The sequence below is a fragment of the Triturus cristatus genome, chromosome 4_1 (assembly GCF_964204655.1).
Source record: "Triturus cristatus chromosome 4_1, aTriCri1.1, whole genome shotgun sequence".
Taxonomy (NCBI): domain Eukaryota; kingdom Metazoa; phylum Chordata; class Amphibia; order Caudata; family Salamandridae; genus Triturus; species Triturus cristatus.
In genome coordinates, this window is record NC_140585.1 from 316906767 (window position 1) to 316933495 (window position 26729).

Below are 26729 nucleotides of genomic sequence, written 5' to 3' on the forward strand. Positions count from 1 at the left end.
AAGAAACTTCAAATCTGCCCTATGAATAGGTTCAAAGGGGTGCCGCATGAGCTGTGAAGCACAACGTTGAGATTCCAAGATGGAGGTGGACAGCGGATGGGAGGAAACATATGAAACAATCCTTTGAAGAACTGCTGAGAGAATTGGAACCATCCTGTCGGAATCTTCAGATAGCCACTAAGAATACTTTAAAAGTAGAATGGGAAAGGCCTGATCTTGCCAAATGTAAAAAGAAAGGCAACATTTGTTCCGGTTTTGCATGGATTGGATGAATGTTGGCGGCTTGACACCACAGGCAAAATCTTTTCCATTTGAGCCTGTATGTCTTTATTGTGGAAGGCGCTCTAGCATTGGCTAAGACTTCCCTACAGTCTGAAGGAACGTCTAAGTGAGCGAATTCAAGGTGTTCAGGCACCAGGCCGCTAAGGGCAGAGATGCAGGAACCGGGTGGCAGGCTGTCCGTTCTGAATGGATAGAAGGTTCGGTATTGGTTGCAACTGAATGGGATCGCATTCGGAGGAGTTCAGTTAACCAGAACTGGCGAGGCCACCTGGGAGCTACGAGTATTAGGCGACAAGGCTCCTTCTTCATTTTCTGGAGAACCCTGGGAACCAACAGTATAGGTGGAAAAGCGCAAGCATAGATCCGAGACCAGTTCATCAAAGACGCATTCCCGCACGACCCTTTGTGGGGAAGCCAGCTTGCCAAGAATGGGTATTTGCAGTTCTGACTGGTCGCAAACAAGTCCAGATTGGGTCGACCCCACTTCTGAAAAATACGATCCAAAGTTGGTTGATGGAGCTCCCACTCATGATTGTAAACTGCTGACCTGCTGAGGGAATCCGCGAGGACGTTGGAAACTCCCGGGACATAGACTGCTGTCAGACTTATCCGATGTCGGATCGCCCAATCCCAAATTTGCTGGGCTTGCTGAGACAGTAAAGCGGATATTGTCCCTCCTCGTTTGTTCCATTAGTGCATACTTGTCGTGTTGTCCGTCCGGAACACTGATGCTCCGAGAATGATGATGCGAAAAGATTTTAGGGCCAGGAAGATAGCTAGCAACTCTAAGAGGTTGATATGCCAAGTCCGTTGTTGAACATCCCATTTGCCGCTGACTGCGAGTCCTTGCAGGTGTGCTCCCCATCCTCCGAGGGAGGCGTCCGTGGTGATGACGAAACTTGGAGCTTCCACTAGGAAATAGCAGCCTGCTGTCACGTTCTTCTTGCAAGTCCACCAGCATAAAGCTTCCCGAATCCAAGGATTGATGTGGATGCGATCGTCGAAGGATCCCGAAACCTGTAACCACTGTTTGTTGAGCTCCTCTTGCAGTGGTCTCATCTTGAGATGGCAGTTGGGGACCAGAGGGATGCAGGATGAAATCATCCCCAGAAGTGATTTGAACTGCCGGACTGAAACGCACCTTCTTGATCGCAGTAGTTGGGCGAGTTTGCAAAGTTTCAGTTGCCTTTCGTTTGAGACAAAGGCTTGTGTCAGCAGAGTGTCTATGGTGGCTCCCAAGAACGTTCTCCTTTGCGATGGGACGAGGTGAGACTTGTTGAAATTGATGGAGAGGCCCAGAGATTGGAAAAGAGACAGACATCTCTGAGTATGGTCGTTTGCGATTGTGAAAGATTTCGCCTCGATAAGGCAGTCGTCTAAATAAGAAAAATTTGAATTCCCTCCAGTCGAAGGTGTGCAGCCACCGGTGCTAAAACCTTGGTAAAGACACGGGGCGCGGAACGTAGTCCGACAGGAAGGACTTTGAACTGGAAGTCCCTGCCAGCCACTCTGAACCTCAAGAACTTGTGTCTGGGTAGAATTGGTACATGAAAATAAGTGTCTTGGAGGTCGATGGTGATCATGTGATCCTCCGCAGTGAGGAGTTGAAGGATTTCTTGAAGAGCCAGCATCCGGAAGGATAACTTTTTTAGATATTTGTTGAGGGAGCGAAGATCTAGAATGGGGCACCATTCCCCCGATTTCTTTTGTATTAGAAAAAATCTGGAATAGAAATCGGTTCCTCTTTGCAAATGAGGAACTACTTAGATCGCTCCTTTTCGTAACATCAAATTTATTTGGGAAAAAAGCTCTGCGAGGTGAGCTGGAGGTGGTCCTTTGGGAGGAGAATTCGGAGGAAGTTTTACAAACTCTAGAACATGGCCTCTGGCCGCAATGTCCAAGACCCATTCGTCTGTTGTTATAGCCGACCAGTTTGAGTAAAAACGGGAGAGTCGTCCTCCAACTTTTAAAGGGGTAAGCGGTAGAGCAGGTGGCAGTTGTCACTGCTTCTTAGACTTATCACGTCCGCGGTAGGAAGACTTTCTTCTGTTTTGTGAATAAGAGGTAGTTGGTTGTTGCTTGAAGGATTGTTAGCGCCGAGAAGAGTAACGGTGGTTACTGTGATAGGACTGGTATTGTCTTTGCTGATTATAGCCTCCTCGACCAGAGAAGGATCCACGGCCTCTAGCGCCACGAAAAGGCGGTTTCCAAAACTGAAGAGTACTGAGAGATCTTGCTGTCTCGGTATCCTTTTTAATGGCCTGGGGGGCCTCGTCAACATTCGGACCAAAAAGAGACGCGCCGTCAAAAGGCATATCAATTATTTTACCCTGAACCTCCTGGCCAAATGATGTAGATTTTAACCAGCCCTGTCGCCGCAGGACTGCGGCACCTGCCAGTTGTCGAAAACTTGTAGATGCAACATCCACTGCCGAATCAATAATCTCAGCCGAGATTCTTTCCCCCTTCTGAAGGATTTTTAGCGCCTCTGACTTGGAGGGCTCAGGCAACATGTTGATGTAGGGAGAAATGTCCGACCACATCTGTCATTCATATCGGCCTAGGATAGCCAGTGAGTTAGCTGCACAAACGGTCGTTGCTGCCATGGTTGAAACTTTCTTCCCAATAGCGTCCAGACGTCTCCCATCACAATTAGGAGGAGCTGAAAACGGAGAGGAGGGGTTCCGTGCTCGTCGTTGAGCTGCTTGGGCGATAACGGAATCTGCCTTTGGCTGACCTATCAGACATGCTGGCGAATTGTCTGGTGCCTTGTATTTCTTCTCAAGGCGGGACAGGAACGCAGGAATAGAAGCAGGAGCTTTCATAACCTTTAGTCCTTCCTGCCAAATGAAATCAATAATAGGGATAGACCGTATTTGTTTCCTCGGTTGATCTTTAAAACCGTAAAGGAAACAATCATCCTTCTTAGTTTCCATAGGAAGGAGGAACCGTTGTGTTGCCCTCTCCCTGAGAAGATGAAAACCTCCGATGTCAAATGGAGGAGAGTTGACCGGAGCAGGAGTAGAAGGAGACGGAGTTTATATCTGATAGTCATCCCATTCCGTAAGGAGTGATCTGTCATCCAATTTTCCTTCCTCCCCATCATCGTCCGTGGTGTGAACGTCCTGAGAATGATGCGAAGGTACCAGAGAATTTGGTCTGGACGACCTCAATGCTGATAAGATTGAGGAACAGGTGTAGGTGGTATAGAAGAAGCCGATTCAGATGAAGGGAAACAGCGATAATAATCGCCCAACATGTACTGCAGATTATTTAGAAGAGCCAAAGGCATTTGGGCCGTAGGGATTGAATCTGGAGCCGAAAGAACAGTCTCCGGGCAATAATCACCTTCTTGATCCACATCTTGATATTTAATGAAGAGCTCAGAAGGGCTCCTGGCAGTACGAAACCTATCACCCTCTTCCGATTCTTCATCATCTTCTCCATAGTCCAGAAACTGCTCTGGTAATACCAGAGGAACCTTAGTAGGGGAGGTGTGAATTGGAGGGAGGACCTCCAGGGAAGATCCACGTCTTTGTAGCAAAGAAGGCGCTGCCGTCGACAGAGGCAACTGCGTAGACTGTCGTAGATGATGTAGAAGATGCTGTGGGCGTAGATGACGTCCAAACCTGAAGAGCCGTGCATGAAGACAGTTGTAGCGTCCACGAGGTAGCCGTTGACAATCTTCGAAAGAACTTCGACGGTAGACTTCACAACTTTCATCGACAGGACTGGTCTCACGGCGACAGATACCAGTGCTCACGGCGAGGATGCCGACATCATCTGAGGCTTCGGCGACGAGAAAGTAGTAGTCGACGTCGACAGTAGGCTTCAAAGACATCGTCGTCGAGCTCGATGAGGGACCCCGTTTCTGAGGTAAATCTCTGTCAGAAACTTGTTTTGAAGCCTGAGACTTCACAGTCTTTCTCGGGGGCATAGATGGCAGAGTTTTACTATTAGAAGGTGGAGGAGCCTTTTTTGAAGCAGAAGGCAGCTCAGCACTCTTAGAGGTGTGCTGTTCTTTCGACACCTTAGCCCTAGGAGAAGAGAAATCAGTGTCAGCAGTTCTCTTTCTAGAGGAAGTAGTCTTAACAGAGGCAATACTTCCAGCTTCAGATAAGGGATTGTCCTGATCTTTAATCTTCTGTAGCCACAGAAGTAGACGCCCCTCTCTGTCCCTCAGAGTCTTTTGTGGGAAAGTTCTGCAGATCTTGCAGTCTCTCACCTGGTGGTCAGGATACAAACAGTAAATGCACTTCGTGTGGGGGTCTTCTGAAAACAGCCAGAGCTTCCCACAAGATTCACACGGTCGAAAGAGATTTCTTTGAAGAAGACATCATAAAATGAAGAATTTCTGAAGAAACCGGAGAAGTACTGAGCAGAGCTCTGGGAGACTCCCTTCACACGACGTGCGGTAGAAAATCTGAGAGCCTGAGCCTCTGAGGAGAACATTCTGGAGGGTGCTGTCACCGGATTGGCTGTAGTTTGGACTATATATAATGACTTGGACGAGTCATGAAAGTGGAGGATTTTTTATTTTGATTTCTAGCTACTTTACTTCCTGGTTCTAGGTTACCTATGGTATGGTTTATATATGCATGTTTATTGCTCTTTTTATGTACCGTTGGACTCCCACTCCGAAGAATGATTCAGGCATGTGAATCTATGAAAGATACCCCAATACTGGAGAATACAGAGATCCACAAAAATGTTGGAACTCATTCCCTCTATTGTGTACTTTGCCTTTTACTTAAGTCTCTTTCTCTTTTGATATGTGAGTGGAAAGTTGTGTACTTTGGAAAAGGGATGAGCTATGTCCCTACTAACTCATTTTTCAAGTTGCACAATGTTTGGCTTCTACAACTGGGGCAACAATGCAGTACTGCTTAACAGGTGCAGAATCAGCAGAGCAGATCTCACAGGTAGGAAGTTTGTACCACAGCCGGTGGTGGCAAATGTACAAGTGGAATAGAATGCTTACTGGGAGCCCTGGATGAATATGCAATGCCCTTGAGTCCTGCATGAATTTTTTGTCATGGCTCATCAAGGTTCACACCATAAGTGTCACCCAAAACTACTTTCCATGTAGAGCTGGCCCTCTGAAAATAGAAAACTGAGGTATGCACATTACATTTACATTCAGATATAGCACACAAGCCACATAATAAGATGGTTGTAAAATAGCTAAGGGCTAGGAGAATAAGCTACTACTCACATTAAGGATTCTGAGTTTTGGTCTAGTAATCTTCTCATTACGTGAGCGGCTTCGCACAGACCTCCGGCAATGACGCTTTGTTGTTCGCCCTTCATGTCTACCACCAGCTGCAGTAATGCCCTCATTTCCATCACTCAGACCAGATGCAATGTCTGAATGGGCACTAAGAATGAATATCCATATTATCAGTGAGTTTAGTACTGCATTGTGTGAGATGCAAATGCAACATCTTCCAGTTTTTCAAACAAAAACAGGTGCACAGTAGAATCTTTTTTTTTTTTTTAAACCAAAACTTTTAATGTCCTATTCAGTAAAATCCACTGTAATGCACGTCAGTTTTCTTTTGATGCATAATAATGAAAACGATTTTCAAAAGTTCATTTTGTCCTCATCATTAGCATTTATTTTGAAAATGATTGTCAAACAATTCATGGTAGAAAGGATCCCTGGATTGTGCAACAAATAGTGTAATTAAAACTATCATAATAGCAACTGAAAAAAGCAATCTGCCCAAAACGTTTTCAGCCTCTCAGGTTCATATTAATAATACATTCAAAGGATTCTATTTGGAAAATGGGAGAATAACCCTGCGTACATGAGCCTCCTATATGAAGAAAAGAGGAAAAGTTAGTTAATTACAGCAATACTTTTGCAACTCGAAGTTAGTCTCTAGATTCTCTTGGGTGTGCATAATCTTTTCATCTAGTATTTGGGCCCAGAAAAGCATCTTGTTAACTTGACATAAAATGTTGGGCATCAACCATAGATACCATCTTGATGACACATAATGACAGTGACCCGAAATCCAAGATGGCCAGACAGTAGAAGCTATACTCCGATTGTATTTTTCTTGTCTTCGTATAACATGGCGTGTATGTTGGAGTGTAGCAGTGCCATCTTAAAGATTTTTCAGGCTCTGGACAAAATACATTTTGGGCGCACTTGATTAGGGCAATTTAAATCTGTTACCCATTTTCATTTAATTGAAGCATGGGGGCTTAACATACAATATTTAATTATATAATAACCTGTCATATGTGACTGGGAATTTTCCAAGCCAGGCCTCAAACAAGGGAGAGCGAGAGGGGGGAGGGAGGGATAGGGAAAGGGGGGAGGGGAGAGTAAGGTAGAGAGGGAGAGAATGAATGAATATATGTAAAGCAACAGGGTTAGCGCCTACAAAACTAAAATTCTGAATGGTACTTCTCACGGAGTGTGAGATATTTCCATATCTTTAAAGTTGACATTAGGCATGCTAACAAAATAGATAACTAAGCAATTTCTACACCAACAACTCCATAGCTACAATAGAAATGGCTACATTTGCCTGCCTTCAGTGTGCTTCTGCAACAGAGGCTCTGTTAGTGTTCTGGAGAGAAGATGCGAGAAACTGCAGGTGTTCCTCCTCCAATCTCCACTTACAATACAATTAGATAATAAAGTGTAAAGAGGTGCAAAGATTCAGGAGGCACAGACACGAGAGCTGATTGCTGAGGGGATAGGCTGAAGTGTCACTATTCAACAAGTGAAGCAATGACTTTATGAGGTATGCAGGAATTTTCATGGTTTGTCATACAAATAATTAGGCAGTTCTAATAACTATTCAGCTGATACAATAATCATGAGTCTGAGAATACATACGTATATATTAGGAAGGGACTAGACTAATCGAATAGAGAATATAAAGATGTGTGATAAAATATGCTATGTGTTTTTCTAATGTTCATTTTACTTTATATTATGACTTCTGAGATTTATGGACGAATAGTACATAATGATATTTTGTATAATCAACAACCATGTGTTTGTCTACTATTGCTAGGGGCCAGTGGCCAGAGGTAGGCATCCTTACCCATGTACAATGCTCCCTGTGCAGATGACAGTTACTTCCATAGTGGTGTTAGGCTCCTAACCTGACTTAGCATAAGTTGTCGTAGAGAGGATTAAAAAACACTTTTTTTTCTTCACGGAAGAGGATATGCTACATACTGTTCCTCATGGGGATTAGGAGATCTTCCCAAGGTAAGAGGTTTACAAAAAAAAAAAAAAAGAAAATCAGAAATGAGGCATGCAAAAATAGTCAAAAGATCAAGCTGCCTGGCTCCACTAACCAGATTATACCAAACAAAACCCTAAAAAGCACTAAAAGTAACATATTTGCACTCGAAACTAGATTTTCCTTTCTAGCAACAGCAATATTTTACACAGGATTGAGTGTCTTTACTACAAAATAGGTCAACTGCCCATAGAACTTGAAATTGCAGCTTTAAGGTCTGGCCATTTGTAATCACATGTAAATCCCCCTCTTCTAAACTGGAATTTTTGCTGCAGAAGGAAAATCAAAGCAGTGCTCCAAGAATTTACAACACTCCATTGGGTGAAATCAGATTACTTTGTTTAATTATCCCATTCAACAAATAGGAAGCCGGTGCAGTTGCTTCAGTACAGGTGAGATGGTTTGTTTTTGGATACTCCACATACTAGAGGACAAGAACGATCTTGAATCATTTTGAGATATGTTAACGTTTCCAAAATCAATGAGGGACTGGATAAAGAAATTGATGACAGGGATATAACCGTAACAATCCAAAAAGGGGAAGAATGTTTAGAAATGGTAGTAGAACAAGCGAAGTGCAAGGGGGAATTAGCCCAAAGTATTTTCAGTCACTATTCCAAAGCTACAATGCTAATCACACTCTACTAATCAGGAAAGCAAGTCCAGATCTAATTGAATAAGCTACGGAGTCTATTTGCGTTGTATGAACCAAGCTATGGAACGCACACTGACTGAATCTCCTGAACTGTTATGCCTTGCAGGTGGCCGGTCTGTAGTAGTGTATGATCTTTATTGCAGTTCCTGAGTGGGCCCCAAGGTGTGTGATATCTATTCGAAGCCTGAAAACAAGCAACAGGTAGTGTGTGGTATCAAAGGTTTAAGTGCTAAAGGAAGAGTTCAAGATTGAAGGATTTGTCCCAAAGAAAACAAGTCTTTGGGCAGTAGAGGTCCTCAACTTTGGGGTTTCAAGTAGTGGAGAAGTGACTTCTTAGACCTCCTTGACTACCACACATCTTATGTAATTTTGCAAGGTAGAGTTGAGTGTTAACATGGAGAGAACGTGGCTACGTCAACAGATTTTGAATTTAATTTTGAATGGAACTGGCTGCCACTGTAGTTTACAAAGGACATGGGAATGAGATCAAATGTATCAGCAGAATGGACTAACCTATTGCCCTAATGGGGTACTATTTTGAGAGGGCTAACAATGATTAATAGTGATTGAGGGAACTGTAGCCAGAATAGTACTGACTAATTCAAGCCAGTGCTTGGATAACTGTGTTTGGCAGTGATTTAGTGTATTGAGATGAAAGTTTGCTGCCTTTAAAATCTTGCGGATTTAGAGGTCAAGTTGAGAGCTGTACTGAGTGTGAAGCCAAGCAATTTGACTGACGAGGTTGGTATGGGTGCAGATTTAGAAAGTTTAAAATCTTGTGCCTAAATCTGATTTGGGCAAGGGTTTAGAAGAGAAAAAAATCAGTATCATGTTGGTTAAGAAACAGGAAATTCTCATTAGGGGTGAGTGGGATGTTTCATTCCACCAGCGGAATTGGTGGAATTTGGCAACTCCTAGTTACTCTTGCACTGTGGAGTTCTGGCCACATTCCAGCAATCTCCATGTAGTGGAAGATTTTTCCCACGAGGATTCAGAAATGCGAGCTGGCTAGCACAAGCGAGATTGTGGAATGCAGGCAGCAAAATCAATACAAATGGTTGTGCACCCTTGAGCAGTGCATGGTGCTATTCATGCAGATTTTTCAGAACTGCTCTCGCTATCATCGCTGATTACAGCACAAGCAGCTCGATCTGCACATTATCCTCTCGTTGGCAGAACTCTGCGGAATCTCGTTGAGTTTTTATGCAACTCTGCGAAATTCCACGGAGTTAAATTCTGCGAGTTCCATCCACCCCTAGTTCAGATGCATCCAGACTTTAAGTACATATAGGCAATTTTTGCAGAGTTTGACATCCACTAATGAGAGGAGTTTAGATTAAGCTGCATGGTGTGAGTAAATTGGAAGGACAACACCACAGTTTTGGAAGATCAGGCTTAGCTGATCAATGTAGAGGTAAAAAGAGTGGGTGCAAGATTTAAGACTTGTGAGACCCAGCAGCATATGCTGAATGAGAAGGAGCACTACTAGTCCTCGATCTTTACCAGCTGGGATTTCTCAGTTAGGAAATATCTGAACCAGGTCAGAACAGTGACAAAGAATTCCATGTGGTGCTCAAGTATTGGAATGAGTTTTTGTGGTCAATGGTATCATGGCAGCTGAGAGATCAAGGACAATTAGGCAGACATCGCCCTTGTTGAGAATATGATGATCATCTAAAACCTTTAGAGTTGCCGTCTTGATGCTGTAGCTGGGTCTAAACCAAACTGATAGCAAGTCAGCATACAATTGTCAGAGATGCAAGTATTGAGTTGGGCAGTAACAATTCTTTAAATGGTATTGCAGAGCCACAGTAGATTAGAAAATGGTTGGTTGGTATCTGTGAGATCTAGGTCTAGATTTGTTTTTTTAGGTGAAGGTCTTTGGTTACTGAGTGAGCTAGCAAAAGAGAATGCCCAGTAGTTAACAGTTTATGATCACACTGTCTCTGTGCATGCAATTGACATTCCTCTTAAAAAAACATGGCAGCACAAACTTTTAAAAGAGGTACATATAGAAGTAATATTGATTACATACTCCTTGATGTACTGTTATGTGGTGAAAGGACTGACATGATGGTGCCTCCATAATGACACCCTGTGTCCCCCACCCACCTCGTCGGAGTGTGACAATGACCCTCTGGTCATTTATGTAACTGAATCTTTAATACCAGACACATAGAGCATAGATCTAGTGCAAAACCTAGTGAACTAGCCATTACTAACAATGGAAAGAATGTAAAATGGGCTAACATTTTATCAGCTCTACTGCTATTAAATCTACTTACGACTCGTATTCCAACACTGGGCATCGTTAGCAACAATTTAGATTGCCCTTCCTTACTAAAAGAAGCGCATCATCTGTTATTCAGCGCACTTAAAGACATTTTTTAAAAGGCTAGCAAGGTGTGTTTTAACTCTGGTTGCTGCGCAAAATTCTGATCTTGTAGTTGCTAATAAGCGGGTGATAAAGACCTAATAAAAGTATGTACATTATTTTGTAGGAAAACTATCCAAGGAGCCAAGAGAGAGTGGGAAACCGGGAACTGGGAAGTACTAGTAGAACAGGCAAAACACAATGACACTAAATGAGGGTTGAAGTTCATATTCAGGCAGATGGTGATTGACTTTGAAGCTCTTTACACTGTACAGCAAGCAAAAGTCATTTTAGAATACTTTTTGTAAAACATCCTAAGGTTGAGCAAAAGTTTACTTCACACTCACATTACCTGCTCTCTTTGATACTGAAAATGTCGTTAGTGCTCAGAATATGGGCAGGCATCTGGCCTAAAAAAAATCTCAACAGACTTTGTCCTCGCTGAGCCTGCCATATGGGTCCATTACATAAATGTTTTATTTAATGCAATAGCTACGGGGGGCTCAATAACAGACACATGGACAAGAGCAGAGTTAGTCCAAATGTATAAGAAGGGATGTCGTAAACTGCCCAATAATTATTGACCAATCAGAATAATCATCAATTAGCAGGAAATATTGTTTAGGAGGGTCCTCGACATGCTAGTGGCCTGGATGACTAAAAATGATATTTTGAGCCAATTCCAGGCAGCGTTCAGCCAAGAACAATTACGATTAACCAGGTCCTCTGCCTCCTTTTGATTAAGTAGAAAGTGATGGACATTAAATGAGGACATTTATCTGTTGCCATCGTTGACCTACAGGCCGCATTAAATATGGTTGCAAGGGAGAATCTATAGCATGCCTTTCTCTGGGCTTGGAGTCCCACGCAGATTTACTAGACATACGGTTGTACTCTGATCATTTTGCACAGGTTCATTGGCGCCCACATGGTGAACTTACAAAAATAATCAATGTGAACAAAGGTGTCCACCAGGGGTGTGTCCAAGCACCACCCTTTTTATAAATTGTTGTTACGGCTATTTAATTAATAGTGACAATGGTGCGAGACACACTAAAAAGCACCCTTGTACCAAATATAGAGCATCCTCTAGAATACAGTTTGCCTGGAGAGTAGCAACCCACCCTGCATCACTGTCTTTTAATATTAGCAGAGCACAGGCAGCTAGAGCTTCTCTGTTTGGCTCAGAGCTTTGGGGACACTGTGATGAAAATGTCTTCTTAAGGTCTTTTATGAGGCACCCCAGAGTACACCCTTTACAGCCGATAAGATTCGACCTGGTCCTAAAATCTATAACTGTATTTACAGAACTAAAGCCAATTCTTTATTGTATCAGAATCTGGTCGAATAAGGAGCTTGGTCCATATAGAACGGGTCAATGTGATGACATTGGAAGATCAAAGGCAATTAGGATCCCCTGACTGAGATGTATTAAAAAATACACTTACAGATGGGGTTAGGTGAATGTTGGTCTAAAATTCTATCCATTAATGCAAACATTTTATTTTATTTTGAAGGAAAGATTCTGGTACTGTGGACTTGAAAAACTGTTGTCAACACCTACAGTGGGTAGATTGTCTAGCGACTTTTAATTCATGAAATGCGATTATAAATTTGAAGAACTTCTGTACTACCTTAACCCTCCTTCAGCCACAACTCAGTATATAAAGTTCATGTTGGGCACCATTCTGATAGTCTTTTAAATCCACGTGGAGACATTTGAACCGGAATGTAAAAGACAAAAGGCCTAAATGCACCGTTCTGTGTGTGGAGTTTGCAATATGAAAATTCTGGGTTGCATTAGGAATATGCAAGTTTGACACTAGTACCTGTGTGGTGTTTGCTTTGTCTAGATTTTTGCAATCAGCCTGGTACATATGAAGGAAGGCAATGAAATTCATAAACTGTAGTGCTTGTGAGTATATATAGAATAAACAAATTAGTTAATGTTATATATTGATTTTATCTTCTATTTCTTGTATTGTCTACCTGAATGTAAATATGTGATTTTAGAAGGTGTATTTGTAGATGGATGTTGTGTATCCTAACTGGCCAAAAAGTAAAGACTGAGGCATTCTTTTTATTTTTTTTCGGAATAGACAGGAGGATTGTTTTCCATAAGGGGAGAAAGCTTTAGAGGTGCCAGAATAATGGTCTTGTAGCATTCGGTGAGGATTTATTGGATTTTGGTTGTAGGCAGATTTGGATGATGAGATGAGCAGTTTATATTGTTTAAAAGCTCTGAATCTAGAGAGGAGTTATGGCCCTTTGTGGTTTCTCCATTCAATCTCAATTTTCCGGAGGATGCTTCTTGCCTGGGTAATCAAGTCTGCAAACCATAGTTGGCTGGGTTGAGTATATTTTAGTAAGTCGTCGTGGGACCAAAATGTCAACAGATTTGGACATAGTGCAGTCATATTCAGAGAACCTCTGGTCAAAATAATGCGAGGGAGGAATACTGAAAAATCCTCTCACTTTCAAGTCTGTGAAAGAAAAGTAAATAACAAGCTCCCCTGGAAGACTGGGCATGACATTTGACCTCGGTCTTTGAATGCAGAGAAAAAGTGACAAGATAAGAATAAATTGTACAGGCGTGTTTACAAAAAGCGAGCACTCGTAGAAGAATACAAGGAGCATCGATGGTGAACAGGCTATGCTCCACGGGATGAACAAAGACATGCTGGTCACCCTAAAAAGAAATGAAGCCAGCAAATAGAAAGCAAGCAAATGTGAGTTACAAACCACTAAGCTAATTGTAAGCAACGAGTGGGAGGCATCCCCAGGGAAGCTTTCAAAATGTCTCCATGATATCTTTCCAAACCAGACAGCTATGCTGTCTGGGACGCTTCGACTTAAAAACAAACATTCTTTGTCCAGTGCACAGACAGAGAAGAAAGTAGGGTTGAATCTGTAATCAGAGATGCAAGTCAGTGCTCTATAAGCTGCAACAACAGACTCAGTATAAGAAAGATTCTACCTAACCACTCCACTTACCTGTCAACTGATGAGACAACCGGAGCCGTATTTGAAGAACTTTGTGACTGTGACTCTGGGGGAGCAACTTGTCCAGCATTTGGTGCACTCTGCAGAAAACATAAATATACTTATAAAGCATGTATTAAAGTACTTTAAACGTATTATGCCCTCATGCCAACTGTCTCAAAGAGTAACCTGTTAATGTAATAAATAAGAGTGGTATCTTGTGATCAGCACCTAAAAAGTTTAAACCTTTATCAAGGCATCCTGCGATACCCCTGCTATGCAGCCACGCCATTCTGAAATCTGGGCACTGTGAAGCTACAGCTTGCCATGCAGTGAATCTGGGAGTGGAGATATAAACACTATTCTATGGCAGTGTTTTAGTAACTACATTCAAACAATGATGCCAAGACTACAAAGTTCGTTCTCCCTAACAAAGGCCCACCCCTGTGTCACAGAAGGACAAACAAGGCTAATAGATGGAAGCGGTGTGCTTAAAGATTTGGCTTCAGGGAGGGAACTCACTTCCCAACTGAACAACCAGTGGCAACAAGGTCCCCAAACTGGCATATTACTTTGCTGCAAAAGAAAGACATGCAATAGGTTAGACAGCAAATGTCAACACTTTCCAAATATGGGAACACATTATAAAACAATTCTTACCAACCAAATGCGTCAAATATTTACTTGAGAACATACATGAACAATAATGGATGTAATGGAACAATGTGCCCCAAGAATTAATTCAGTGGAGGAATTATGGAGTAAAGTCCATGTTCCTGAAATGGAACCCAAAGCAGACGGCCAGCATCCCTTTAGGACTGTCCTTGTAGCACTTGATTTTGAATGCTCACACAACATTTGCTTGTTTTTTTATATTTTTGGCAAGGTGTTCGAGTAAAGTCATTGGGGTTATTTTGAGTTGGTAAAAGTTCATGTTTTCCCTATTGGGGTCAAGGCTGAATATCCTGTCAAAGGCCAGGAGGTCTATTGTAAATGGACTCCTCACTGGACCTGGGGGCCTCGGATAGAAGGCTAGCAACAGCTGCCCAAATCCAATATGTAAATCCCCTTACAAAGAACAGAATGAAAAACTGAACACTTGCAACGGGCTCATAAGCCTGCACACAGTGTGATTACTCAACAGTTCTGGTTCCAGCATATTGAGTTACTAATTGAATATGCATTGAAGGGTTGTTTACAGTTATAGTAGAGTGAAATGGAATGTTGATAAGGCTACATATTTCCACAGAGAGAAGAGAGGCAGAAGGCGACGTACAGAGGCTGAGAAGGATAAGCTGAGGGTGAAGAAATTATCTGGCATATTCTCAAGCAGGGTACTCTTCACTTAATTTCTTGGGTCAAATATTGCAAGAGAGACCTACTTAAGAGCTGAATCAACTGTGAGCCAGCAGTGGATTTCGGTCTGCATCACTAATCCAGCGGGGGGTCTGAAGATCATTTCAAGCACAGCCACCTCTGAGGAGTGGAACAATTCTACACAACCTGTGGGATACAGCTCTCCATGCCTTTTGAAAAGTAGATGGTTCTCAAAAGTGTTCCTGCACCCTTTAGTGTGATGGCGATGATGGCTCAGACGGGGGTGGGGGCCGGGGTTCCAATGTGATAGACACCATGGGTAGCAGTAGCAGCGCAGACCAGCCCGACATGCCCACTAGAGGATTATCTCTACTGCACATGGGGCTTGCTCAAAGCCGCAGAGCCCCAGTCTCCTAACCTAATGAGAAGTGAGTTTGCATGGAGCAGCATCTGGATTGGCTGACTACGCTAGTCCAGCCAGTCTCTCCCTCTCTTCGAGCCGGAGTCCGACCACACTTGCTGCTGTGTAGAGTTGAGCGGCCTTGTGTGTGATCAACCAGTCATCACGAGAGTACTCCAGAGTCGAGTGGACTGTCAGACCCGGTAATTTGTCCACTAAAAGTATTTAGGGGGTTTAGCTACGCTTCTCAATGTGCGCGGATGGCAAGGGGTAAAACTCTTCCTTTCTATACTACTCTGGCTCCACGAGCACTGTCAAGATTCCTCACAACATTCATGTTTTCAGCCACTTTATGCGCAGTATTTTGTGCACAATATTCTCTACATCGTCGGCCAGGGAAAGGTCTGCGCAAAACTGAGCTGCAGCAGTGCAGTAACTAACTAGCTGTCTTATTTTTCCATCAAGTCGGTGAATCAAACATTAATTTGCAGAGTCTACCAAAAAATTTATAATTATTTACTTTTCATTAAACTTTACAAACAGTTCCTGGAGAAAGTTTCGTAGCAGCATAAAGATGACGTGATCCGAATTTCAAATGAGTGCATCAGCTACACAGGCTCAAGTAGATCGTGTGCTACGGCGGTCAGTGTGCAATGCTCAGAGCACAGAATCGAGGTTCAGCAGGGCAGATTCCTCTATTCATCCTTCTAACAGTTGAAGACAGGAGGACTACAGCCGATAGGAAATACCTATGACTTAGAGTGTCATACTGCTATTGCTGCTACAAAAAAGCAAAACCTTTAGATTAAGAGGAAGTTAGGTTTCACTACTGAATTTGTAAAAGAAACAGTCTTTCCACTTAGCAAATCCAGCCAGTGCACGGTATTAATATCGCCATATCTGGAGAAAGTGAACCAGAAAGACATTGTGCGTATTAGAAATATCACTCGAATTAAAGGATAAAGTGTTTTCAGTCCCCAGCGACATGATCTGTAAAGGAGCCATTTTCTGTAATTGTTATTGTACAACAAACTTCATATGAGGATGCATACATGTTTTGTGTATGTCGACTGTAATTGCCTTTCTCATACAAAATGTGTATTTGTAAAGCACACGTTCACCACAACTGGTATTTTGGCGCTGAATAACAGATGTTTTTTGTTACCCAACTCAATGGTGCTCATTTTCTCGACCTCAGAAAGATGAAAGGCAGAGTGGACCTGCCGGGATTTTAATCTGTGATCATGAGGTCAAACACAGGCCCCTACAGTGGACGCATTAGTCGGCTAAGCCACCCGATCCGGCTTATACCACAGGACCGCAGGTCGGAGCTGTACAAAGAGGCAGTCAAAATATTAAACTTTTTAGTTGTGTGTGGTCTCTTGTGGAAATGGCCAATATTCTCAATGAAGAGCAGGCACAAGATTCTGCCCTTTCACAATTTACCTCCAACGGTTATGCAAGATACGACACGAAAAGCGCTAATCCCGAAACATTTTGGCCCCATTTGGGAACCTTCAGAGTCCCCTCCCTTTTAAAAAATGTTTTGCCTTTTTTTTCATTGAGATGGAAGTGAAGCAATTTATTAACCTTTTATACTATCCTGTATGAGTGCAGTCATAAAGTGAATAGGCATAGGAAACACAGTACAAAGGGTATGAGGCAATTTTGGCTGCACTTATCGCTATATTAGGGCCATGTATAGTTTTAACTTCTGTGGTGCTAAGGACCTGAGGCTCAATACCCTTAAGCCTCCTAGGATAAGAATATACCACAAATAACACAACAACAATATGGTCCAGCATTACAAATTATAGTTAAACAGATTGCTCAATGTACTGTACACAAAAAATTCGATTGATTCAGCAGATCTTAAAGAAAATTGGAACAAGACCTGCTGAATCAATCAATGCTTTTGTATACTGTACTTTGAGCAATCTGTTTAACTATAATTTGGAGTTCTGGACTATATTGTTGTTGTATAAAGTGATTAGGGCTTTTAAGCAGGATGGGAAAGTTTAAATCATGCATTGTCACTTCTCATTTCTTCTTTCGTAAAAAAAAAAAAAGCCTTCTGGGTGTTGTTCCCAAAAGACATGGGCCCGTTTTCTGGCACCGGGATAACCACATTATGAGATACAATTATGGACCAAGACTTAAATGCAGTGATGGGAATAGTGTTCAATATATTGATGGGTTATGTGTATAATGGATAGTCTGCAGTAATGATGAATTGATCGTCTAATACAGGCAAGAACATATTAGTTGTTTAATAACAATATACTCTGTAGCACAATCCTATAGTATTGACATAATCTGTTGTACAAGTATGCTCCAGTCTGTAGTACAAAGGTGATATAATCTACACTTTACTGATGTCCATATACAGTATTCCAGTTATGAATATATTGGCGTCTATTCACAAAGGTATTTTGCAGTATGTAAGGTAGTACTCATATAGTAACCTTTTACATACTCTTACAAGCCTCATTTAAAATGGAAATATTAGGGAATAAGCAAACACAATTAGTACAACTAGAAAGGATAGGTGCCCTTTTTGCACTTCTACTAATAAGGAATTGGACGTTTCGGAACCAATTCACAAAAAATGTAAGAGTACATAAAATATAACTTTTTTAGTACTTCTTTCCATACACAAATGCTTTTGTGAATCATCCCACGAAACCCCCTTATAATGGTTGGGCTCACTTGCCACGTTACTCATCTCAAACTTTTACGCCTCACCACTTTCAAATATCACCAGCCGCTACTGTAACCAGCACACCTCATCGGAATTGTAAATTCAATAAAAGAATGGTTTATGTCTGAAGGTATCATTAGAACAAGTGCAATGCTAAAAAGGGCAGAGAGCCTGCAGTTACTAAGTAAAAACCATGCAGTTGAAGACATCTTCTACAAACATTAAGGTTTAACTAAAAGATTAAATGTGGACTTTCTTACAACAAATTATTAGCATCATAAGGATAACTCAGTTCAGGTAATCTATGCCAAAAACAGGGAGAAGTCAGGTGAGACTTCAAGCTCCCTGAAAGGCTTTCCTATGCCGGCTGTGCACAGGACCCACTTAAAAATGGCAAAAGTAGGTCCAGGATGGCTCGATCCATACTGGAATTTCAAGAAAAGCACTGCGTTAATGAGTGCGTATTCAGATTTATGGTTTAGTACTGTCTTATGTATAGCCAAAAAAATACATCCTGTGTGGCCAAAATTAGACTCCCCTGGTCTAGACACATTAACGCTACCAACAGCTTAGAGGAGAAAATGTTGACACAGACAACATTATCCAAATATATTAGTATACAGGCTTGGAAACACAAGGGCTTGATGAAATTATTCAACAACCCATAAAAAAAAATTTTAAAGAAAGAAATCTCATGATGGTGGTGCTATGAGCTCCTGGAACTAATGTGATTTCTGTTTTTGGTTAGTAATATGCTGTACTGAAAAGATGGCGCTCGGGTAAGACACAGATTTAATCTAGAGATAAGTGGCACTTGCAGTAAGAAAGATCAGTTAAGTGTCATTGAGATGTTCTCTCCATGTGGCTGTGAGGACCAAACACCTTGCCTTATGTGCTATTTGGAGGCCGACATTATGGCCTGTGCATTCTGTGCAAACCGTGTTTGATAAAGAGACTTGTTACTGGGGACCGAATTGGATTTAAACAATGACGGTAAATTCTAACTTTTGTCTGTCTCGAACACAAGTGTGTTAGCATGTTTATATTCGTGTCACGAGATGTACTTGAAAGATGAATTTGTCCGTGTGAGATTCGCACACCAGGACTTCAGATTTTCTTTTTAGGGAAAGGCACTTATGACGTGAACGGTTCAGGAACAAGCACATATGGGTGTTTTAACTGAATATGAATATGTTGACTGGACCCTGGTGTTATATTTAACACTCCCACAGCATATTTGAATATTGTGGCAGAGAACTGCTCTATAAGATTGAGACAACTGTGATTATTGGGGTGGGGATTTACACGGCTGTGAGCTAAATCTCGCTTGTCTTTTGGAACTCCAGGATTTAATCTGTATACAATACTGTTGTAATGCATTCTGAATATCCCTTTTGAGGGTGTCCTATTGAGTAAACAGTCTCACTGATTTGGGTTCTCTGAGTGTTTTACATAAGCAAGCTGATTCTGCCTTACATGCTAATGAATTTGCATGGTTGATGTTTATTCTCTTACAGCTCATCGTATTAAAAATAAATAACATGAAAAAGTTAATTATTGTTCACAAATCACTGGGATATGTGGTGGGAGAATTAAGATTGTTGGTGTGGTGGTGTTGATGGATTTCGCAATATATTGGGTCTATTGAACTTAAAGTTTATACATATTGTATATGCTTCTTAACATTGAGGAAGTTGTGACGTAAATTGCCTGATGAAACACGTGTTGGACAGTTGGTTTTGAGGAAAAAGGAAACTAAAGAAGCTATTTGATACAACGTGAAGGACTTTGTGTGATCCCCGATTGTGCTTACAGAGACTCTGCACTGACTTTCAGGAAAATGACCTAATGTTTGGGGGGTGAAAATCGTGATCCCAAGTGCACTCCTGCAGAAGGAATGTGTTGGGTTAGTTGTGGAATGTGGGGAGTTCCCTGCGTGCAACTGGGGAGCGGGGCTGGACAGCAGTTGCTGCCGGACAAGGCTGGTCTGTCACGATCCACGTCCGGCAGCGACGGAGTGTTGCAGAGTGTCTTCTGTTTGCGTTGGTGACTGGGTGAGAGTCAAAAAGCCTAGCCTCATTCGCAAGGGATTATCACGATTTCCTGCACCGGTTCGAGTGATGGAGGTAAAGGATTGTGTGGTAGTGCTAGAGAACGGTTAAGTGTGGAGTATGAGAGGAGTTTCTGTGGTGCCTGAATCCAAAGCTGCCTATGTGAATACCATGACAGGGTTTGTTTCTTCCAGAGTACATGTGCATGCAGACCCACGCCAGGTGCATCATAGGAGGGACACATCCAGGGTAAGAACTGCTCCTGCCAGATTTAAGGATTATAGCCGACATTAACCTCTGTTCGTTCTGTCCGGGACATTATCTTTTCTGTTTTATTGTTGATGTTCATTTGGTTATTTGTGTTAATACTTTCTGTTCTGTGCACAATTTCACATGAAGTAGGTTTTCGCTTTACTTGTTTTGTGATGGATGGAGGGTGTGTTGGGTTAGTTGTGGAATTTGGGAGCATGGACAGTTAGCTGCGTGGAACTGGGGAGCAGGGCTATACGGTAGCTGCTGCCGGACGAGGATTGTGACAGACGAGAAATAAAGAAAAGTCTGTACCCGCTGGTCTCCGGCTTCTTTTCAGAATGTGTTAGTGGTTTTGCCTTTTTAATGAAGCTATTTTAAGAATAGAATCTTCACTCCACATTTGACATTGGTCATGCAACCTTCAGATCAAAAGCAAGAATATAGCTCATCGATGAGATTAGCAAAAGTTCTTTGCCTCTAATCTGTTTTGAGGGACTTTCACAGAGAAAGGTTGGTTTGAAACGTGACAGAAATTGTTCACATCATTAAAGTCTGATACAGTTTTTTCTTTCAGCAGGGGGCAGATCAGACCAATTTTTAATGCAGTATTGCACTGTACTTTAATGAGTTCAAGTATGATGTAACAGAAGCAATTATCTCATTGAGTGTTAAGGACACAAGCTCTTAGATTCTGGGTCTACTGGATTTGCATCTAAAGATGGTGCGATGTTATCAGGTACGAGATCTGAGCATGTGATAGATACTTTTGCGATGAAGGGTCCAGTTGGCAAAAAAGAGAAAAGATATTTGGTTACGTGATAATAGCTGCACTGAGATAGGGAGTCTTAAAGAAAGGTTAGCCCGTCCCAGGTGTGATAAGGAAGACATCTTGGCATGGCAAAGGCAAAAAAAGCCCTAGTCAGTGAATGTGCTCAAATACAATGGGTATTGCTTAACAGTTTACAACAACAATCTGACTTAAAAAATAGGGATTAAGAAGTAATTTCACATCGATAAGATACAAATGTCAAACATTCAGTTAAGCTCAAAGCTAAAACCGAGCTACAGGACAACAATTACTATGTATAAATTAGCATACATCAAGTAACTTTTTATTACGCAATGCCAAGATTCAATCAGGATGATTCCATGGTACCCCGAATTTAATCTGACTGAATCAGAAAGAAAAAGTACATGACACAATTGTAGGGAGAATGTGGAAATTTAAACAAAACCAGCTACCACATCAATCTCTCGTTGACTTGTATGCTGTTTTTGACCATGTTTAGCTCTCTGTTGCCTTTTTGTCTGGGCTCACGCTATTCAAACACCATATAAATACATATGTATTTTTGCCATAGTAAGACCCTGCTGGGGCAATTTAAAGAAAAAAATAGTTTTGAAGTTGCATGGAGGGGTTAATAACCTCTAAAAATGCTGCAGATTTTTCCCACCTCTTACATAACTGCCAACTGTTAACTGACAGAGGTCAATATTGAAAGTACAATTCTTAAATTTACTCCAAACCAACAAGTTGCCATGTGTTTCATTTCAAATTGCAACCTCTTCACCTAATCGAAACTGCAAATGCCACTCGGCTCACTAAATGTAAACTATTATACCACAAAGTTCCTAAAGACTACTCTACCAAAGTGTGACTCTCCAAAGCACTGGAATGAAGTCAGTATTGCTTGCTTAAAGTATGGTTAGAAGGGGTTCATTTGAAAGTCCATGTGCAGGCATACCCATAGAGAGAGGCTTTAAAATGGAAATCTCATGAACAGCAGAAAATCCCCGACAGTAGAACACTACAGGAGAGATCACACTAAGCTTCAGCTAGACGATTGAAAGAACAGTTGGTAAAAATTGCTTGTGAAACCTGTCTTACAAACATCAAATCACCAGAAGGAAAGGAAGTGTTCCAATTTCACTAAGGCAAGCAAAGTCATAGAGGAATCCATGGATTCTGAAGCATCTATCACCCAAAAGGTTTATGAAGACCTATATGAAGGATGATTTGGCAAAGCTGAAGAGAGACTTAAAGCAGGAATTTCAAGAACTGAAGGACTGCAACAACCTAGGAGAAAGAGCGTTTTAGAATAATTGAGCGAAACAAAGGAAGAACATGGATTCTTGCACCACTGAAAGGAGATAATCTTTTTCTATACAGCAAGTTGGAACAATGAAAGGATCTTGAGGATTCTAAAAAGTGTGAGAGAATGCTATACATAACTATGTAATGCAAATCCATTAGATGCAATACATTGAAGAACAACATCAGGACCACTATCAGGCCATCAGATATTTCAACAAACTACAAGTTTTACTAAAAAAAAAAAAAAAAAATCATCAAAGCAGCAAGAACGTGATTTCTCCTTTAAGGGGTGGAGAGTTCTCTTCTTTCAACATCTGTGGTGACACACCAGAAACATAGAACCTTTCGGCCAATAGTGGAGTTCCAGAAAGTTCATAATTTAGATGACAGGTGGGACCGTCCCTAAGGCCTAATAATTAAGTGGCAGGCTGTCCATCTCAAACGAGTTCGCTGTCAGAGGTGAAGGCTATATTACAGACAACTAATGAATCCCATGACTTTGAGATTACCGAGACATTGGAGTCACAAGCCACATAGAGAATTGTGGAGGAAGGCTTTTAAGAAGCATGGAAGTCCAAAGCTGAATGCAGAAGACAACACAAGGCAGTGATCAAAGAATGATGTAGCACAGATTGCACATGCAAAGAAACAACATTTACATTGTCAGGACACAGCAAGTTATGGGAAGACAGCAAGGGATGGCTACTAGCCACTGGGAGATTAGCTTCGCTGATATGAGCCAGAATCTCAGAGTGCTTCAGGGGATAGGGGAGCAGAGAGTTGTGACAAAGTTGGGGTAAGATAGGATGTTTAGTACCTTACATTTATTCCTGGTATATAATTTCAGTGTTGAGGGGAGGAGAGAGAAAAGAATTAGGCAGGACTTGAAAAATCCACTCGCTATGGCGAGCCTGATTTAATCTGGACGAGCTACTTTTAAGATATACTTGCCCTTTTTGGCGAACTCACAACAGGTGTTCTGCTTGCTCACAAAGTGAATGAGAAATAAATATGCCTTTAAATCTTGTTATCTTGTCACATTTGCTCGGCTTTCAGAGACAGAGGTCAAAAGTAAGTTTGCTGTCCTACATTTACTTTTCTTTCTGTGACTGAAGTTAGAGGATTTTCCAAAGTGAACTGTGTGACAATCGCGTTGAGACCAGTTCAAGAGTCAAGTACATGGTAGTTAGGTAGAGTAGATTATTCAAGTTACTAGACCTGAAGGTCTAGTAAAAAAATTATGATTTTTCGAGCTCTAAGTTGGGTGGGTAAATTATGGCAATTTGTTAGGAGGATGGCGAGGGGGCGAAACTTACATTGCCAGACAGCCAGGTGTGAGCAAGGGAATGCCTTGGACAGGCCAATCTGGCTGAAACACTTCACATTCATGTGGAAACCCATCAACTGTTTCTTACTTATTGTCTGTGGGATAAATAGCTAGAGTAAGATTAATTGTCTTCAATGTCAGACAACAAACGCATGGGACATTTGCTTCCATCAAGGGACTCACCTGGTCGCTGAAACGTGACTGCAATCTTGCTACTATATTTTTTTGTACTAAGGCAACACAAGTGAAATGGGCATGCTCTATTGCTGTTACTGCAAATAGTCTGTGCCATTTAACTCCTCAAAATAAATATGCTGAAGCCATAAGTGTTAAAATATTGCCAATGTGCATGGACTAGCAATAGTAGTATTCACATTTTAAGTAAAATACTCGTATCTCGGTATCTAGGAGGCAGCTGGCAGCACTGATTCCAGCAACCTAATCTGGATAAATTGCCACCATTATTGAGACACAGAAAGAGGTACAACTTTGGCAAATACAATACCCATCATGGCTAGGGTAAATAGCAACAATTAAAATGATAATACTTCAAAGAATGTTTCCGTTTGAAAACGAGAAGTACTGTAATGCTGCCCCACAAAATACACTGTCATCCAAGTTGCACTGGTTCACCAGACAATTGCAGAGGTCCCATATACAATTTATCATTAATTACCATGGTGATCCAAGATGCAACTGGGCCAATAACGGATGGTTTCTGATGTCAAAGAAAGTTTATTGATCACCATATTACACCTCAGCCAAATAGGTGTAAGTTTTAAAGGACTTTTCTCAGTAGTCCCTCCCTTTAGTAGTACATCAACAAATGCAATAAAAGGCCCACAATATAATGTCAATGTGATTTTAGCAGGTATATTCCCTTACATGTTGTGCCTTCCTCAAAGAAACCGTGGAGATGTGGAGAAGCTGGACGACTGAATAGGTGTTGGAGGAGGGGATGGGGTAGAGCTATGGCAGGGTGATGCTCTGGTTCTCACTTGTCGGGAACCAACATTGTGTTAGTTTCTCTGTGGCCCATAGCAAATGCCGCTGAACTTGAACATAAGTTAGATAAATATTTATACATAGTTGATGGATTTTGTTTCTTTGCATGTACCCTTCTGTGGGAGGTTTTTTTGTGGCAGTAAGGTTTGAGGCTAGGGCTTTTATTTCTTTGATGGTGTCTCCTGGGTCCAAGGCCTTGGTTACTTCGATCTTTACTTCATCCTCTTTGTGTAGACATAGGGATTGTTTTTAAAAAGGATATAATTATTTCAGCCAGACAGGTGTAAAATTATGAATAATCTTCAGAAAGATGAATGAAGATAAGTTTATTCAGAAGCAGGAAATGTCTCATCCACCAGTTTGCTCTAGCCAGGTGCAACTGACTTGCTGGTCATCTATATACATTCCACTGCCATGGTGCTACATGAACAATAACTAAGACCCTTAAAGGGACAACAAGGTATGTTTAAGAAAAAGGCACAATGTTACAGCAGGCTTCCTCAGTCTTGCTTTTACTTATTTTTTTTCTGATGGTGGGTCATGATGTTTGTCTGATTACACCCTTTCCTTTCTACCAACATGGGATGCCAGAGCTCTTCTCCAGATAAACTCTTGGCAGCTCTTTCTTACCCTGGGGCCGCGGCGGTGACTGTTCGACCTTCTTCCTGGTGCTGTGTCTGGCTCCTTGTGTGTCCGGTGTCTTGCCACCGCTTCTTACATCTACTGCGGCCGCGGAGCGGACACCGGACTCCATCCCCCAGAGTCCCTAGCGGCAGGAAGCCGCCGCCGACGCTGTCTTTCGCGCCAGGAGGCGCATATGAGTCAGCTCTGACTCCGGCAGAGCGGGCAGCTCTTTCTTACCCTGGGGCCGCGGTGGTGACTGTTCGACCTTCTTCCTGGTGCTGTGTCTGGCTCCTTGTGTGTCCGGTGTCTTGCCGCCGCTTCTTACATCTACTGCGGCCGCGGAGCGGACACCGGACTCCATCCCCCAGAGTCCCTAGCGGCAGGAAGCCGCCTCCGACGCCGTCTTTCGCGCCAGGAGGCGCATATGAGTCAGCTCTGACTCCCGCGTCGCGGGACGCGCGCGGGCGGCGCCGGGAGAAGCCCGGGACAAGGGCGGGACCGTATGTGGCCGTCCGGGGCCGGAAGAGGCCGGGCTGGGCCACGGATCCTGCCTAAGCTCACTGGGTTCTGGACTTGTAAGTAGGCTACCCTATTGAACATTGGTATTGTTGTGGTTTATATACCTCGTAGTTGGGTGCGCTGATCGTTTGACAGTTCTGAACACCAGGTGAAGACCCTGCCATTTTATTTACTTGTAAGTTTTAATTGTTGTCTGCCTTGATGTCGAAGCTCAGGTCTACCAAATTACCTGCCACAAGTGATAACAGGACTATGGACAATTATCTTGTGAAAGTGGTAAACAAGATCAACAAAGATAGGAGGCTCTCCCTGGGCAGATTGAGCCCAGAAACTTCACCAACAAGGTCTATTACTTCTAATACGAGACCCCGTGTCCTAGAAAATAGCTGCGATAACATTAATACCGCTGATATAGACATGACAAACGACCTGGTAAACTTTGAAAGTATGGAGGAGCATGTAACCTTAAATGATTCAATTTCCTCCCAGTGTCTAGCATCCTGTTCTAAGGACATTCCATCTCCATCTCCATCTCCCGCGCATAGAAGGGTGCGTGCTTGTAAGAAGGCTCCAGCTAAGAGGATGGTAATCCGAAAGCCCAAAAAACAAGGCTCTGCACAATCAAGTAGGGGGGTTATATCTGAGTCTCCACACGCTACCTCTGAGACCGTTAATAAAGCTGAAGGGAGTACTCTCCACCCGGCCCTTATAGATCTCTTGGTGTGAACTTTAGAGTCCAAAATAGAGTCAATGCTTAGACCTTTGTTGGAGAAGTTAGATCTAGTCTCTTCAGAGGTAAACAGTCTGAAAGGCCTCTTGGATTCCTACCTGTCCCGTTTTCCTTCTTTGATAACCCCCCAACCCGACTTGTCCG

General features: G+C 42.2%; 1 protein-coding gene across 10 annotated transcripts in view; it reads right to left on the bottom strand.

Moving 5' to 3' along the window:
- The window catches only part of WNK1 (WNK lysine deficient protein kinase 1), a 1135119-nt gene that overhangs the window by 341740 nt on the left and 766650 nt on the right, over positions 1-26729 (bottom strand). For all 10 annotated transcript variants that reach the window (XM_085652258.1, XM_085652261.1, XM_085652257.1 and 7 more), the window contains 2 exons: positions 13577-13665; positions 5498-5660 (listed from right to left, as the gene is read on the bottom strand). In XM_085652258.1, coding sequence (XP_085508384.1) covers positions 5498-5660; positions 13577-13665 — 252 coding nt within the window. The remainder of the gene's footprint in view (positions 1-5497; positions 5661-13576; positions 13666-26729) is intronic.